The 13,461-nt window shown below is 42.6% G+C and overlaps 1 protein-coding gene across 4 annotated transcripts; it reads left to right on the top strand.

Moving 5' to 3' along the window:
- The first annotated feature begins 8,794 nt into the window (after positions 1 to 8,794).
- LOC139226728 (actin, cytoplasmic type 5) lies at positions 8,795 to 13,195 on the top strand. Of its 4 annotated transcripts, none has more exons than XM_070857697.1 (6): positions 8,795 to 8,877; positions 10,258 to 10,388; positions 10,601 to 10,840; positions 11,140 to 11,578; positions 11,924 to 12,105; positions 12,539 to 13,195. In XM_070857697.1, the coding sequence occupies exons 2-6, from the start codon at positions 10,263 to 10,265 to the stop codon at positions 12,680 to 12,682; spliced, it is 1,131 nt and encodes a 376-aa protein (XP_070713798.1). In that variant the 5' UTR covers positions 8,795 to 8,877; positions 10,258 to 10,262; the 3' UTR covers positions 12,683 to 13,195. The 4 variants fall into 4 exon arrangements, with proteins under 4 accessions (XP_070713798.1, XP_070713799.1, XP_070713800.1 ...); XM_070857698.1 differs by having other exon boundaries at positions 8,805 to 8,893; XM_070857699.1 differs by having other exon boundaries at positions 8,829 to 8,919.
- Positions 13,196 to 13,461: the final 266 nt, after the last annotated feature.

Raw genomic sequence — 13,461 nt, 5'->3', positions numbered from 1 at the left:
ATATATCTGGAATTATCAGGATGTGTGACAAAAATCCATATGCAAGCTGGTATATTGCCAGCAGAAGTCACTCAATGTCAATCAGGAGCAGGATGATCTCTTTCCCCTCCCTCGTCCAGTGACACTGGGGCCCACTGCACCATTACCACCATTGCTCCCGCTGGGATGAGCTAACAGGCTCAGCACCACATTAGGAGGTTGATTTATCCACTCAGTCAGTGACTGAAATATGTTTAAAGAACTTATTAATGTTCCACTGATTGCACACTAGGTAAAGGTAAAGTAGCAGACAGCACAGACTTTAAACAGTGGAGAGCGCAATGGTTGTCCTTGGCGTTCTTGGACAAGTTGTTACTGTTGTTGTAGACGAGAAGAAAAATCAGCCAGGGTTCAAGTTACTGATTGCTGACGAGTGACCCATGCTGGAAAGTGCTTATGGATATTGGATGAGGACAGGATAATGTTCAGCTGTGTTGCTCTCCATGATCAAATTGGTTGCAGCTGGATGGCGAGATGGAGAACAAAAGCAAAGGGACCCTCAGATTGGATCTTTTTCCTTGCTTGGCTGCTTCACTGATATGGTGACTATCCTCATGGATCCCAAAAGAAGCTCCATGACAAACTGCAGGGGTTATGATGTCAAACCCCCCTGAGAACCAACTAACCCCAGAGTCCCAGAAAATACAGCACAGAAAGAGGCCATTGGGCCCATTGCAACTATGCCTATACTATTTCTTCAACTGATCTGGAGAACAAAGACATTTATGATCAGTTTTATTTTCTTCTATAAAAAGCGGGATTACTTTGAAAAAAAAGGAAAAAAAAAAAAATAGCCTGCTGAAACTTGCTGACACAATGAATGGTCACTCAGGCAAGGTACTGGAGAGCTGCTGGTGTCCACATAGCTATACGCCAGCAATAATTCAGGAGAGGAGAAAATGGAGGAAAAAAAATCTCATTAATATATGCAACATGATGCAATTTGGCGTTAGACCTCAGACAGCCCTTTTCAACATCTCTTCCTGGTGGACCCCACCCAAAGTGTAATGGTGTTCCCTGCTTGGTGGTGTTTTTTGCTGTTGTCCTCAAACATAAGTGCGAAATAAAAGCAGAAAATACTCAGTCGGTCAGGTCTGATGAAAGGTCATTGACTTGAAATGTTAACTCTGTTTCTCTTTCCACAGATGCTGCCTGACCTGCTGAGTATTTCCAGCAGTTCTCTCTCTTTGTTCCAGATTTCCAGCATCTGCAGTAAGTGTCAGGTTTATAACCCTGATAGTACTTCACAGTTGAGTGGAAGAAGGGCCTTTTGCACAAGAAGAAGGAAGGTAAGTAATTTGCCACTGTTGTTTAAATATGAAGTTCAATCACTCCTGCTGCCAAGTTCATCACTTCATTATTAAGTTCTGCTTTTCGTGCCAGTTTTATAATCATCAAACCTGAGGCACATGAAAAAGGTTTATGGATCTTTTTCCTCCTATAAAAAACTGTAAATAATGCCTTTACATCCAGCAGCAATAGCTTTTCTCTCTCAGCTGAATATTTTACACTACAATTGAAATTCAGAGAAAACTTGTAAAATGGAAGGAAGGTGCAGAGGCAAGCGATGAAGGTGATTATAGCTATCAGGAATTTAAACTCTGCAGAAAGGTTAAGGAAGTTGGGCATCTAGCAGATTGACCCTGAATCCTGGAAATCAAGTATTGATCAAATGATAAATTAGATGAAACCAAAGAGTTGCACTTCACAATGGAGCAATTATTGGTAGCTACAAATGTTTGGAAGTGTTGAACATTGGAGACTGGGCAGAGGAAGTCACCTTGTGGGCTGCCCGAGTATATGTTTTTATTACACTTCAGATACAAATATGGACATGATCTCTCTTGAGGATTTAATGAGCAAGGTGGATAAGGGGGAACCAGTGGATGTGGTGCATTTGGATTTCCAGAAGGCATTTGATAAGGTGCCACATAAGAGGTTATTGCACAAGGTAAAAGCTCACGGGGTTGGGGGTAATATATTAGCATGGATAGAGGATTGGCTAACTAACAGAAAACAGAGAGTTGGGATAAATGGGTAATTTTCCAGTTGGCAAACAGTGACTAGTGGGGTGCCGCAGGGATTGGTGCTGGGTACTCAACTATTTACAATCTATATTAATGACTTGGATGGGACCGAGTATAGTGTAGCCAAGTTTGCTGATGATACAAAGATGGGTGGGAAAGCAAATCTGTGAGGACACAAAAAAAATCTACAAAGGGATGTGAGTGGCAAAAATTTGGCAGATGGAGTATAATGTGGGAAAATGTGAGGTTATCCACTTTGACAGAAATAACAGAAAAGCAAATTATTATTTAAATGGAGAAAAATTGCAAAGTGCTGCAGTACAGAGAGAACTGGGGGGTCCTTGTGCATGAAACACAAAAAGTTAGTATGCCGGTACAGCAAGTAATCGGGAAGGCAAATGGAATGTTGGCCTTTATTGCAAGGGGGATAGAGTATAAAAGCAGAGAAGTCCTGCTACAACTGTACAGGGCATTGGTGAGGCTACACCTGGAGTACTGCATACAGTTTTGGTCTCCGTATTTAAAGAAGGATATACTTGCATTGGAGGCTGTTCAGAGAAGGTTCACTCGGTTAATTCTGAAGATGAGGGGGTTGACTTATGAGGATAGGTTGAGCAGGTTGGGCCTATACGCATTGGAGTTCAGAAGAATCAGAGGTGTTCTTATTGAAACTTATAAGATAATGAGGGGGCTTGACAAGGTGGATGCTGAAAAGATATTTCCACACATAGGGGAAACTAAAACTAGGGGACATAGTCTTAGAATAAGGGGCCACCCATTTAAAACGTAGAGGGTTATAAATCTATGGAATTTTCTGCCCCAGAGAGCTGTGGAGGCTGGGTCATTCAATTTATTTAAGGCGAAGATAGACAGATTTTTGAGCGATAAGAGAGTAAAGGGTTGTGGGGAGCGGGCAGGGAAGTGCAGCTGAGTCCATGATCTGATCCGCCATGATCTTATTGAATGGCGGAGCAGGCTCGAGGGGCCAAATGGCCTACTCCTGCTCCCATTTCTTATGTTATGTTCTTGGTCTAAAGAAACTCCTGAGTAAGAAACGCAGAATTATTTTTTTTTCATTTTCTCTGCTCACCACCTGAAGTTGCTGACTCTGGCAAGGGCACCAGCATGTCTCGGGCATTTCTCTCAAGTTGCATCCTTCATTTGGTTAACCTAGTCAATGAAAGTTGGCTGATGTTGCAAATGTGTTGATTTACTTTTGGTAGCCTAAAGTACAGTTGAGATGCTATCCTCTGGTTTTTAACAGCCAATAGCCACCTAAGTGTGAACAACAGATTGCTTCTGTACATTGAAGGAAATAATGATTTATCCATTGTGTTTGTCTACTGGCGTGCAGCAGAGGTTGTATCTTAGTCTCTGTAAGAATACTGGCCCTGAGAATGTGTGGCCGTTCCAGCACACTTCCACTTTGACTTTGGCGGGTGTTCATCGGAAAGCTCGGAAACCAGCCTAGAACCCAATACACTGGATCGCAGCCTTGTGCCGAACTTTCCTCAATAGCCTGTTGGGGGCAGAGCCTTCCAAAAACATAGTCATCATCATCATGGGTAGCGGGGGGACTCTGCATGTCGGAGTGCCCACACCCCAAGCTCTGAGGAACACAGCATATGGACGGCAGAGGTTAAGTCTGGTCAGGCCAAGTATACCTCAACAGATGTGGGGTGTAAGGGGTGGGGGGGATGCTGGGATTGAGGCCCGGACACCCCAAAAGAGCATAACTTTTTAAAGAATGTTTTCATGGGACGAGGTGGCGAGGTGGTCACCACAGATGCACCCCCAGAAGTACGAGCGTCTACCATAAATATACAAAACAGAAGTCCACCCCCTTATACTGGAAAGTCTGCCATGGTCAGCAGCGGTTGGCATATCTCAATACTTATGCTGGGCTGTGTTCATCCTGTCTGGATTTTCAGGGCCACTGTGTTTATCTGAAAGTTGTTAGAACTGCATTAGTAAGTGGTGTCTGTTATTTTCAAACCCATTTACATGGGATCAATTTCCAAAAGTGATCCCATATTGCAAATTGAGTCATTACTTACCCTTGCTGGGAGATTTCCTGATCCACAACACGTTTAAATCTGCAAAGGGTTCCAGTTCAGCAATTCATTTCTGAATTCAGACAGGAGGACTCTGTAATGTGAGCTTGTATTACATACATGAAGAATCTATTGCGGTCGACATCATCAATCCAGGGAATGTAGTTTATGGGAGTACTGAAGCAGGGAGCGCGGCAAAGAAAGTATCAAAGAACTCCAGCATTAAGGTGATAAAGGTGTGGATTAGGGTTTTGATGGTAAAGGGAGAAGTGGAGGCAGAGGAAATCTTGGTGATAGATTGGATGTGCAGGAGGAACTGGTTTTCAAGGGCAAAGCCAGACGCCAAGAGTCACACCCCTGGGCTTAACCTAATATGACAGCGGGGGCAGTTAATGGAGTCGAGCTTGGAGGCGTGTAGATGTTAACAAGGGATGTCTTTGGTTTTGCCTACAATTAGCTGAAGGAAGTTTTGGCTCATCTGGGGTTTAATGTCTCAAAGGCAACAGAGGAGTTACGGAGGATGATGAAGGACCGGGGCTGCAATCACAGTTGCACAGGATGCCGTAGGTAGCTTTAACCAGTGCCGCTTCGATGCTGTGGGTAGGGGCAGAAAGCTGACTAGAAGGCTTTAACAGGGAGAAGTGGAATGTAAATGCAAGGCAATGACTTGTTTCAGAAGCTCAGGGAGAAAAGGAAGGTTGGAGATGGTTTAGAATTTGGGGAGAATGGAGTGGTTGAGAGTAGGGCCCATGTCAGAGGATAGAGACAGGGGGTTGATGAATTTGACAAGTATAAACTGAGAAGAAAAACTGGTTAATCAGGATCTGGGACAGGAGAGGGTTGAGGGAGCATGTGGTGGATTTTGTGATGAGATCGATTTGCTGGGGAAGGGGCAGATGTAAGAAAAACGATGGAATAAGGCGACAGGGAGAGCACGGGAAATGGAGGCAGCAGAGCAGGTACCAACGGTTTTGTACATGATTTGAGGATGGAGGGTGCAGTGGAGGATATTGATTGAGAATTGCCAGCGATTCGCGTGTGAGGGGGCATGTTTGAAGAAGTTAAGGAATAATTTTATCTGCGGCAGAAGGTGATAGTGCATAGATTTAGGGCATGCAGGGGATGCATAGGAAAAAGGAGATGAGGAAGTGATTGGAGAGAGCCTTGTTTGTGATTGAGACATTAGAATCTCAAAGCCATATGTGATAACAAGGTCGAACAGGTGTCTATGCCTGGGTGGGTGGCAGAGACAGTTTGGAGAGTGAGAGTGCAGAAGGCAAGGATGGCAGCTGTGCTGGGAGAAGCTGAGTTGATAGAAGTTGGAAAGAACTCTTATTATTCCAGAGTTTGAGGACTGATGAATTCAGCGGCGGGGCAGTAGATGAGGAAGATCTGTAAGGAGGTGGCATAGTGTGAGGTATTCGGAATGTGGAGAAGAAACAAGAAAAATCAGGATGTACTGTAGTCTTATTTCATATAACTACAAAAAATACGCTATACTGAACAAAAGAAAAGGAATGTTAAAATAAAATTCCACACTATGATATCTTATTTTATCAGCCTGGGTTTCATGATTGATTCTTCCATTTATTCTGGCCAGGCTGAATCCTGTAATAAAGCTCCTGTAATAGATGTGTATCAGGAAGCCATGTGTGTAATCAAATGGACTAGAACGACACTGGGTTCTACTTTTGATCTTCCACCTCTGAACCAATAGGGATGCCATTGTTGGTGACACTTAGCTCAACACAGCCAAATGACACAGCTTCTTAATAAGTTGGATCAATAGTTCCTTGCGAGCACTAAGGACTTTGGATCTCATCTCAACAAGACCTGAAATAAGATTAAAGAATGTGGTATAAATACAGCCGACCTTCTTTAGAATGTGCAATTTCTTTGAAAATTATACTGTGGTTTATTTTTACATTTTCTCTGCCGCTCTCCTCTCCTGAAAGAAGTGACTCTTTCTTGGATTATAATTCCATAGCTTCTGGTAGCCCGCTGGTAACTTAGTTTATAGTAAACGTAGTGTTAGCAGGCTATTTGATTATGGATGGCATAAGAGTAAAGCCCAATCCTATCCCCACTTGGCATGTATACCAATGCACTGTCTCGCAGGGGTTGCTGGGTAGCAATTGTTGCCCCATACAAAATGAGTCAATTCAGCACAAACGTGGAATTAAGCACAGGTCTTCTCGTCTATATGGTTTAGTACTACAATGGGTAAACCATTAGTCACATGGCTATGGGGTAAGTTCATATTTATATTGTACCAATATGTTGTTTGTTGACAGATGATTGGCTCTAGTCTCTTTAATTGCATAATATATTAAAGATGAAACAGTAAAGCAAGTGGTAATTACAACAGTGAGGGATGTGAGGGTAATTACAACAGTGACTACACTTCAAAAATACTTAATTGGCTATAAAGCGCTTTGAGACATCCGGTGGTCATGAAAGGCGCTATATAAATCCAAGTCTTTCTTTCTTTCTGAGCAAACCAGTGAGGTAGCAAAGGAGGAAGATAATAAAACAAAGTGAGAAAGATATAAAGGATCAAGAATGGAAAATAACGAATAACAGAAAGGAGTGCAGATGGAACCAAAAAGAAGCACAAAAATTGGTATGGTGCACAAGAGGAGTTAGAACAGTCAAAAAACTAAATGTATAAAAAGCATGGGAGCAAGTATGAACCCAGAAATGAAAAAAGGGTGAAAACGCATGTTCTGTGGTGTTTACGAGGATTTTTGTCTGTATACAAAATCCTAGTGAATACCCACTGACCATCAGTTTTTCATACTGTTTTTCATTTTGGTTTTACATTTGCCCTCTATACAAAACTATGTCAGATCAGCATGAATGAACAAATGTGGCAAAGAACAGTAAACAAATTTAGGAAGTGCATGAATCCCACGTTGTCACGGAGCTGGGGCTGGATTGGTGGAATACAGGCAGTACATGAACATGGCTAATGGATGGGGTGTAATGCCAGGGGCCTAATAAAAACTTGGGAGTTTAGAGAGTTAGATGCGATCCAATTGTTCTGCTGAGTATTCATTGCTGGCTCCTACGACCCAACAGTGCCTGGATGACTGGACCCGTCCACAGTGCAACAAGAGTTCACTTGTAAACGCCATGGAGAATACTGTCCAAAACTCCAGCATCCATTTATTTTAGGCGACAAAAATGATGATCCTTTTATTGTGTTCTCTTTTAAAATGTACTTAATTTTCCTTTCCCCTCTTTTGATTTTATTGTGTCACACACTATTCCCTGTCTGTGAGGGCATACAAGTAACCTGTCCCCAAGTCTTTGCCGAAGGCTACTGGATTTTTTAAGTGACCATGGCGTTCCACCTTCAGACTTCCTTTCATCTTTGTGGGGGATGTCCCTGGGCTCTGGGGAATTAGTGACATGAGTAACCTACATCCTATGTGGCAGAGCACATCTGAAGATGAACACAATGTACCATTGTGCTCTGTCCAAGCTTTTCACATTCAAATTTGATGTGTTTTTTTTTTAAAAAGCAACTCAGCCTCAGTGTAGCTCATATAGAGTAACGATTAGGTAAGATAACGCTGTATGTACACAGAAGACAGAGTTCAGGTTTCAATTTGGTTGTAATTACTTGTACACGTTTTGTTTTCTGCTCTTTTACCACGTTCTGCATTTACTTATATGGTTAACAATATCAATGTTAATCCAAGGCTACTAAATTATACGACATAAATCCCAGATTAGTTTCAATGGCATACCCTCCTGGTTGGTTTAAAGGTGAGGTGTGTATTGGGCTGAAACTCATTTTGTTGACATTCCCATCTGATACTCTGGGGGAAAAAAGTCCAAATATGGTCACAAAAGCTGTTGCTCACACGGTACACCCACAGTTTGTGCATTTTCACTCATTTTTTCCTGGCAGGTTATGTGTGTGTGTGCATTGTCCCTGCCATGGTAAATTGGAGCCCTTCACTCGCCACAATATCAAAGCAGATTGTGAGCACTATGTCTGCTACTGCCATACACACCCGGCCAGTTTACAAGGAGCCAATTGAACTAGGACACACTTATTGACATATTCTTACTCTAAGATTCTGGACATTTAATTTTTCTGGGATTTATATATTTGTTTTAAAACACAATGTTGTTAAACAGTCTCAGATTATAAAAGAGAGAGCCTCACAAAAAGATGCCAGGGTCCCCGAAGACTGCATACCATATAACGTAACCGTCATTTAAACGTACTCGAGCTATTTCGCAATCAGATTACCGGGCCGAGTCCAATCGCGGGGCCCCGGACCGTGGTTGCGGCGCGACCTTTGCGATCGGCGTTCACGGGAACAGTGCGGCGTATTCAGATGCCGGGGCGCACGTCGGCTGCCTTGGCTCCCCGGCTCGCGGCCGTGACATGTGCAATTCGCACTGCAGGACCTCGACGTCGCGTGACGCGCGCGGACGCGGGCGCGAGCGCCGGCGGCGGCGGACCAATGGCAGACGGCGATGTGTTGAACGAGTCAAGCGGCGGAGCGCGACGCCACACTCCCTTGCAGGGGCGCGTGCGGCGGCGCCTGGGCCAATGGCCGCGCGAGCTGGTGAAAGATGCCCAAATATGGGTATGTCTGTGCAGTGTGCGCGCGGCCGGGGGGGCGGGGTCTCGTTCCATTAGAGAGCGGGGCGCGGATGAGAACGGTCACAGTCAGTCCGGCAGCTTCAGGGAGAGGACACAGTGAGAAGGAGTGGACGTGAGATCAACCTAACAGGTGAAAAGAAAATCCTGTAAGCTGTTATAAGGGAAGAACGTTGTAAGTCAGCTATTTGTGCTGGAATGCGATGTTGTTTTTATTCTATTAAAAATTTAAAGCTTTTTTTCAACAATTTGGCCTTTTTTTGATTTTTAGGTCGTAAAATTTTGGAATATGATTTTATCTAATTGTAACATCTAGCACAGGATTTTGAGATTTAATTTAAAATATAATAGCTGAAATTGTTACACTCATCTTCCAGGTTACTTGCAACAATTTTTTTTAAAACCTCGCATGGTGTGACCGTTATTGGTTCTAACTTTTTTTTTAAAAGTGCTAGTATTGCAAGAGGAGCTTAAAATGGTGAATTTGGGAAGGGAAAATGTAAAATGGTGGCTGACTAGGAAACTGGGCTAAAATGGTGAGCATCAGTGGAAGAGAGTATTGTCATGGGAGAGTAGTGTCCTTAAAATTATCACTGGGGCTGAATTTTCACTTTTATTCATACTTCGTGAGATCTCTGGGCTAATCTGAACTGATCCCAGCCAGACTCACTTCGTAATGATTTGTGAGCATCTTTTACAGAACCCTATGTGCCATTGCTCCTGATTTGAGACTGGTTTATGTGTCTATAAAGTGTATATTATGGATATGCTAGTTTTATCCCCTCATGTGATCATATGAGCCATGGCCAGTTGATCAAAATGTTTGAAAACCCCACCTTGAAAAGGTGGGCAGATTGATTTTTGACTGGGGTGGAATGCTCAAAGCTTATCTTAACTAACGGGTGTAAGGGTGGGGCAGGTACTTTGGCTTTATTCTTCGAAATTGCATGTGGCAACGAAAGCAGGAAGGTGTGGCTCACGAACTGGAAGAAAAGGGACAGTTATTCATGTACATCTGTTATATTTAAATCCAGCCTGAAAGTGGTGCAGTATAACAAAGGACAGGTACTGGGATTTTTTTCCCCCCAGTAAATGGGAGGGGTTTGGAATTTGGATACATTAAAGACTGACACTTGGTAAAGTTGAAGCTGCTTGAGGGGTGTGGTCTATCCTTACTAGACTCAAACCATATCCTTTTATGGAAGTGTTCAATCTGATTAGTTGAGCCATGTACGACATTGTTCTCTACCCAGCAAACTATTGCACAGAATTGGACAGGGAAAACTGTCTACTAATCAGCTGCTTAGAAATTAGTTGCTCTGTACTTGTGGTAAAAGGAAATTTCAGTGACTAATTTAGTCCTTGCACTAACTTTTTTTCTAATAATTGGAAGCAGCAGATAGTTGAAATTGTGGGAAGAGGCTTGTGATCAGATTGTGTAATTTGCTGTACATGCTGCCTTTTTGAAATGGTATAAGCACTGATTTTTTTTTTTCCTCCCTCTACATTTTAGTTAAAATGGCAGATGATGAGATTGCAGCACTTGTCATAGACAATGGTTCTGGTATGTGCAAGGCTGGCTTTGCTGGAGATGACGCTCCCCGTGCTGTGTTCCCCTCCATTGTTGGACGCCCAAGACATCAGGTAGGCTTTAAGAGTACAAATTCAAAATATTTAATGCATGGATGTAGAAATGTGCAAACTGGATTCTGCTTTTAGCTTGCGTGCCCTAGTGTTGTTTTCTGAATTGCACATGACAATTAAATGGTCAAAGTGTGCAGCTCTTAGACTTAAACTTTAATGTGATATTCACTGATGTATTATCTGTAGTAATAACTGGTGTTTCCTGCTTCCAGGGTGTTATGGTTGGTATGGGCCAGAAGGACAGCTATGTAGGTGATGAGGCTCAGAGCAAGAGGGGTATCCTTACCTTGAAATACCCTATCGAGCATGGTATTGTCACCAATTGGGACGATATGGAGAAGATTTGGCATCACACATTCTACAACGAACTCCGTGTTGCTCCAGAAGAACATCCTGTCCTGCTCACAGAAGCTCCCCTGAACCCCAAAGCTAACCGAGAAAAGATGACACAGGTAACTTACTGTTTTAATAAAATCTGTGTATATTCCATAAACTTTTCCTACATTTTTCTTTTTCAATTCTCCTGAACCTAATGATTGTTTCAATATTTCCAGGATGCTCTTCTGTTTCTGGAATTTCTCCCCTGAAGTCTCCAGGTTTCTTTCTGCTTCATCTTTGTTTGGTTTCTGTCTGCCACCTTCTTCATTGCATTTTCCATCTTTTCCTGCATGTTGGCATGCTAACAAATTCCAAGTGTGCAGGACTTGATTGCTTCGTACCACTGAAATTCACTTTTTTTTTGCCCTTGTAGATCATGTTTGAGACCTTCAACACCCCAGCCATGTATGTTGCCATCCAGGCTGTGCTGTCCCTGTATGCCTCTGGTCGTACCACTGGTATTGTTATGGACTCTGGTGATGGTGTCACCCACACTGTGCCCATTTATGAAGGTTACGCACTTCCCCATGCCATTCTGCGTCTGGATCTGGCTGGTCGTGACCTGACAGACTACCTCATGAAGATTCTGACAGAGCGAGGGTACTCTTTCACCACTACAGCAGAAAGGGAAATTGTCCGTGACATCAAAGAAAAACTGTGCTATGTAGCCCTGGACTTCGAACAAGAAATGGCCACTGCTGCTTCCTCCTCTTCTCTGGAGAAGAGCTACGAGCTGCCTGATGGTCAGGTCATCACCATTGGCAACGAGAGATTCAGATGTCCTGAAGCCCTGTTCCAGCCATCCTTCTTGGGTAGGTATTCAAGTCAAAATGGTCTGGAAATTGACTCTTCTACCAAGTTACCATTGGGTAATGTAGCCATTTGGCTGCTTAATTCCAGGCCTCTGGTGCAAGAACTTTAGCACTAGTGAGGTGCCATCTATGGGGTCTTGTTACACAAGTGGCTTTTGTTTCTATGAATTGGTAAACCAACATGACATGATGCAAAATGTTATGGCTGGCATTAGTTTTTAAAAAAAAAAAATAATAATAATCTTGATGGAACAGATTGTAATGTGTATCAGCAGTATTCCTGAGTAGGAATGGGATGGACCAACTCTTGCATGGTTTCAACTGGAATTTTTTCTTGCCTTCTAGGTATGGAATCGTGTGGCATCCACGAAACTACTTTCAACTCAATCATGAAATGTGACGTTGATATCCGTAAAGACCTATATGCTAACACAGTATTGTCTGGTGGTACCACCATGTACCCTGGCATTGCTGACAGAATGCAGAAAGAAATCACAGCCCTTGCACCCAGCACCATGAAAATCAAGGTAGGTTTTTCCTGTTATCGTTCATTAAAGTAGCAGTTAACTTAGACTGCAGTCCCAAGTAATGGCCTTAACAGGCCAATCATGGATAAATGCGCTACACCATGGAGTGATGGATGCAGATCCAGGTCTGTAGATTTCCAACTGTTTAGGGATTTGTCAAGTAGCCTTTCACCTTCACTAGAGACTAATTTTCTTCTGATGGGAGAGGAAGAGATGAGCTATAGACATTGGGTGAAGGAGAGAAGAGTGAGACACTACAACTGGCAGGAGAAGCAAACTTTTAATTGGCAATTGTACTATATTTTTTTAGTATATAGCAATAGTATAATTTCATTTGGGGGCTGTTTTCCCCTTTTCTGGAATTGGGGTATATGCATGAAGTATTCAACTTGAGCTTTCACTAATTTGCAATTCCATTCTGTTTCCTTATTAGATCATTGCTCCACCTGAACGTAAATACTCTGTCTGGATCGGAGGTTCCATCTTGGCTTCCCTGTCCACCTTCCAGCAGATGTGGATCAGCAAGCAAGAATATGATGAGTCTGGCCCATCCATTGTGCACCGCAAATGCTTCTAAATGGACTGCAAGCAGATGCACAGCATTTGCTGCATAACTTTGAAAAGGAGGAATTTTTTTTTTTTGCCCAGGCAATTACACCTCATGCTAGCCTCATGAAACTGGAAGAAAGAGCCTACTTGTAAAGAAATTACCATCCCTTCAGAAAGCTAGTATGAAGTGTTTTAGAAGGAGCACTGTTGGATTGTCAAATAGTCACTTTCTCTGTCTTGCTGCCATTTCTTGCAGGGTTTGAAACATATTGCATTTCAGGCCTTACCACCCTGCTGTTCTGTTTCTCAGCAGTTCATGGGGCTGAAACTTGAGTTGCAAAAAAACATGTTGCATTTACACCTGTAAATTTATGCATCGGAGTTAATTTATGTAAAATTTCTTTTTGTACGTTGCCTTAATGTTCATTTCACATGGTAGAAAACCAAAATTTGTGTCATCTGGATGTTGACAATTGTAATGCCCAACTGACATTTCATTTTTGAGGGAAAACCAAGTAAAAAAAAAAAATATAGAAACTGACTTACTGACTGGTCCATTTGTTGCCTATGTGTTAACTTTACTGCAGACTTCTTTAAGCCATTGTTGTGGCACATGTTTGAGATGTGAGGGGTATAAATTCCAATTAGTGCTGCTTTACCCTGCTGCTACTAGGGTAGGGTGTTCTGGTTGTTTATTTGTAGCTTGTTGACTGTTCCTTTGAGTTTGTGTAACTAGTTAGAAACTGTTACTTTGCTGTAATATAAAATTTAACTCTCCTTGTAACGTTAGTAAACTACAAACTTTTA

The sequence above is a fragment of the Pristiophorus japonicus genome, chromosome 16 (genome assembly GCF_044704955.1).
Source record: "Pristiophorus japonicus isolate sPriJap1 chromosome 16, sPriJap1.hap1, whole genome shotgun sequence".
In the NCBI taxonomy this organism is placed as follows: Eukaryota; Metazoa; Chordata; class Chondrichthyes; family Pristiophoridae; genus Pristiophorus; species Pristiophorus japonicus.
This window is presented reverse-complemented; position numbering and strand designations above follow the sequence as displayed.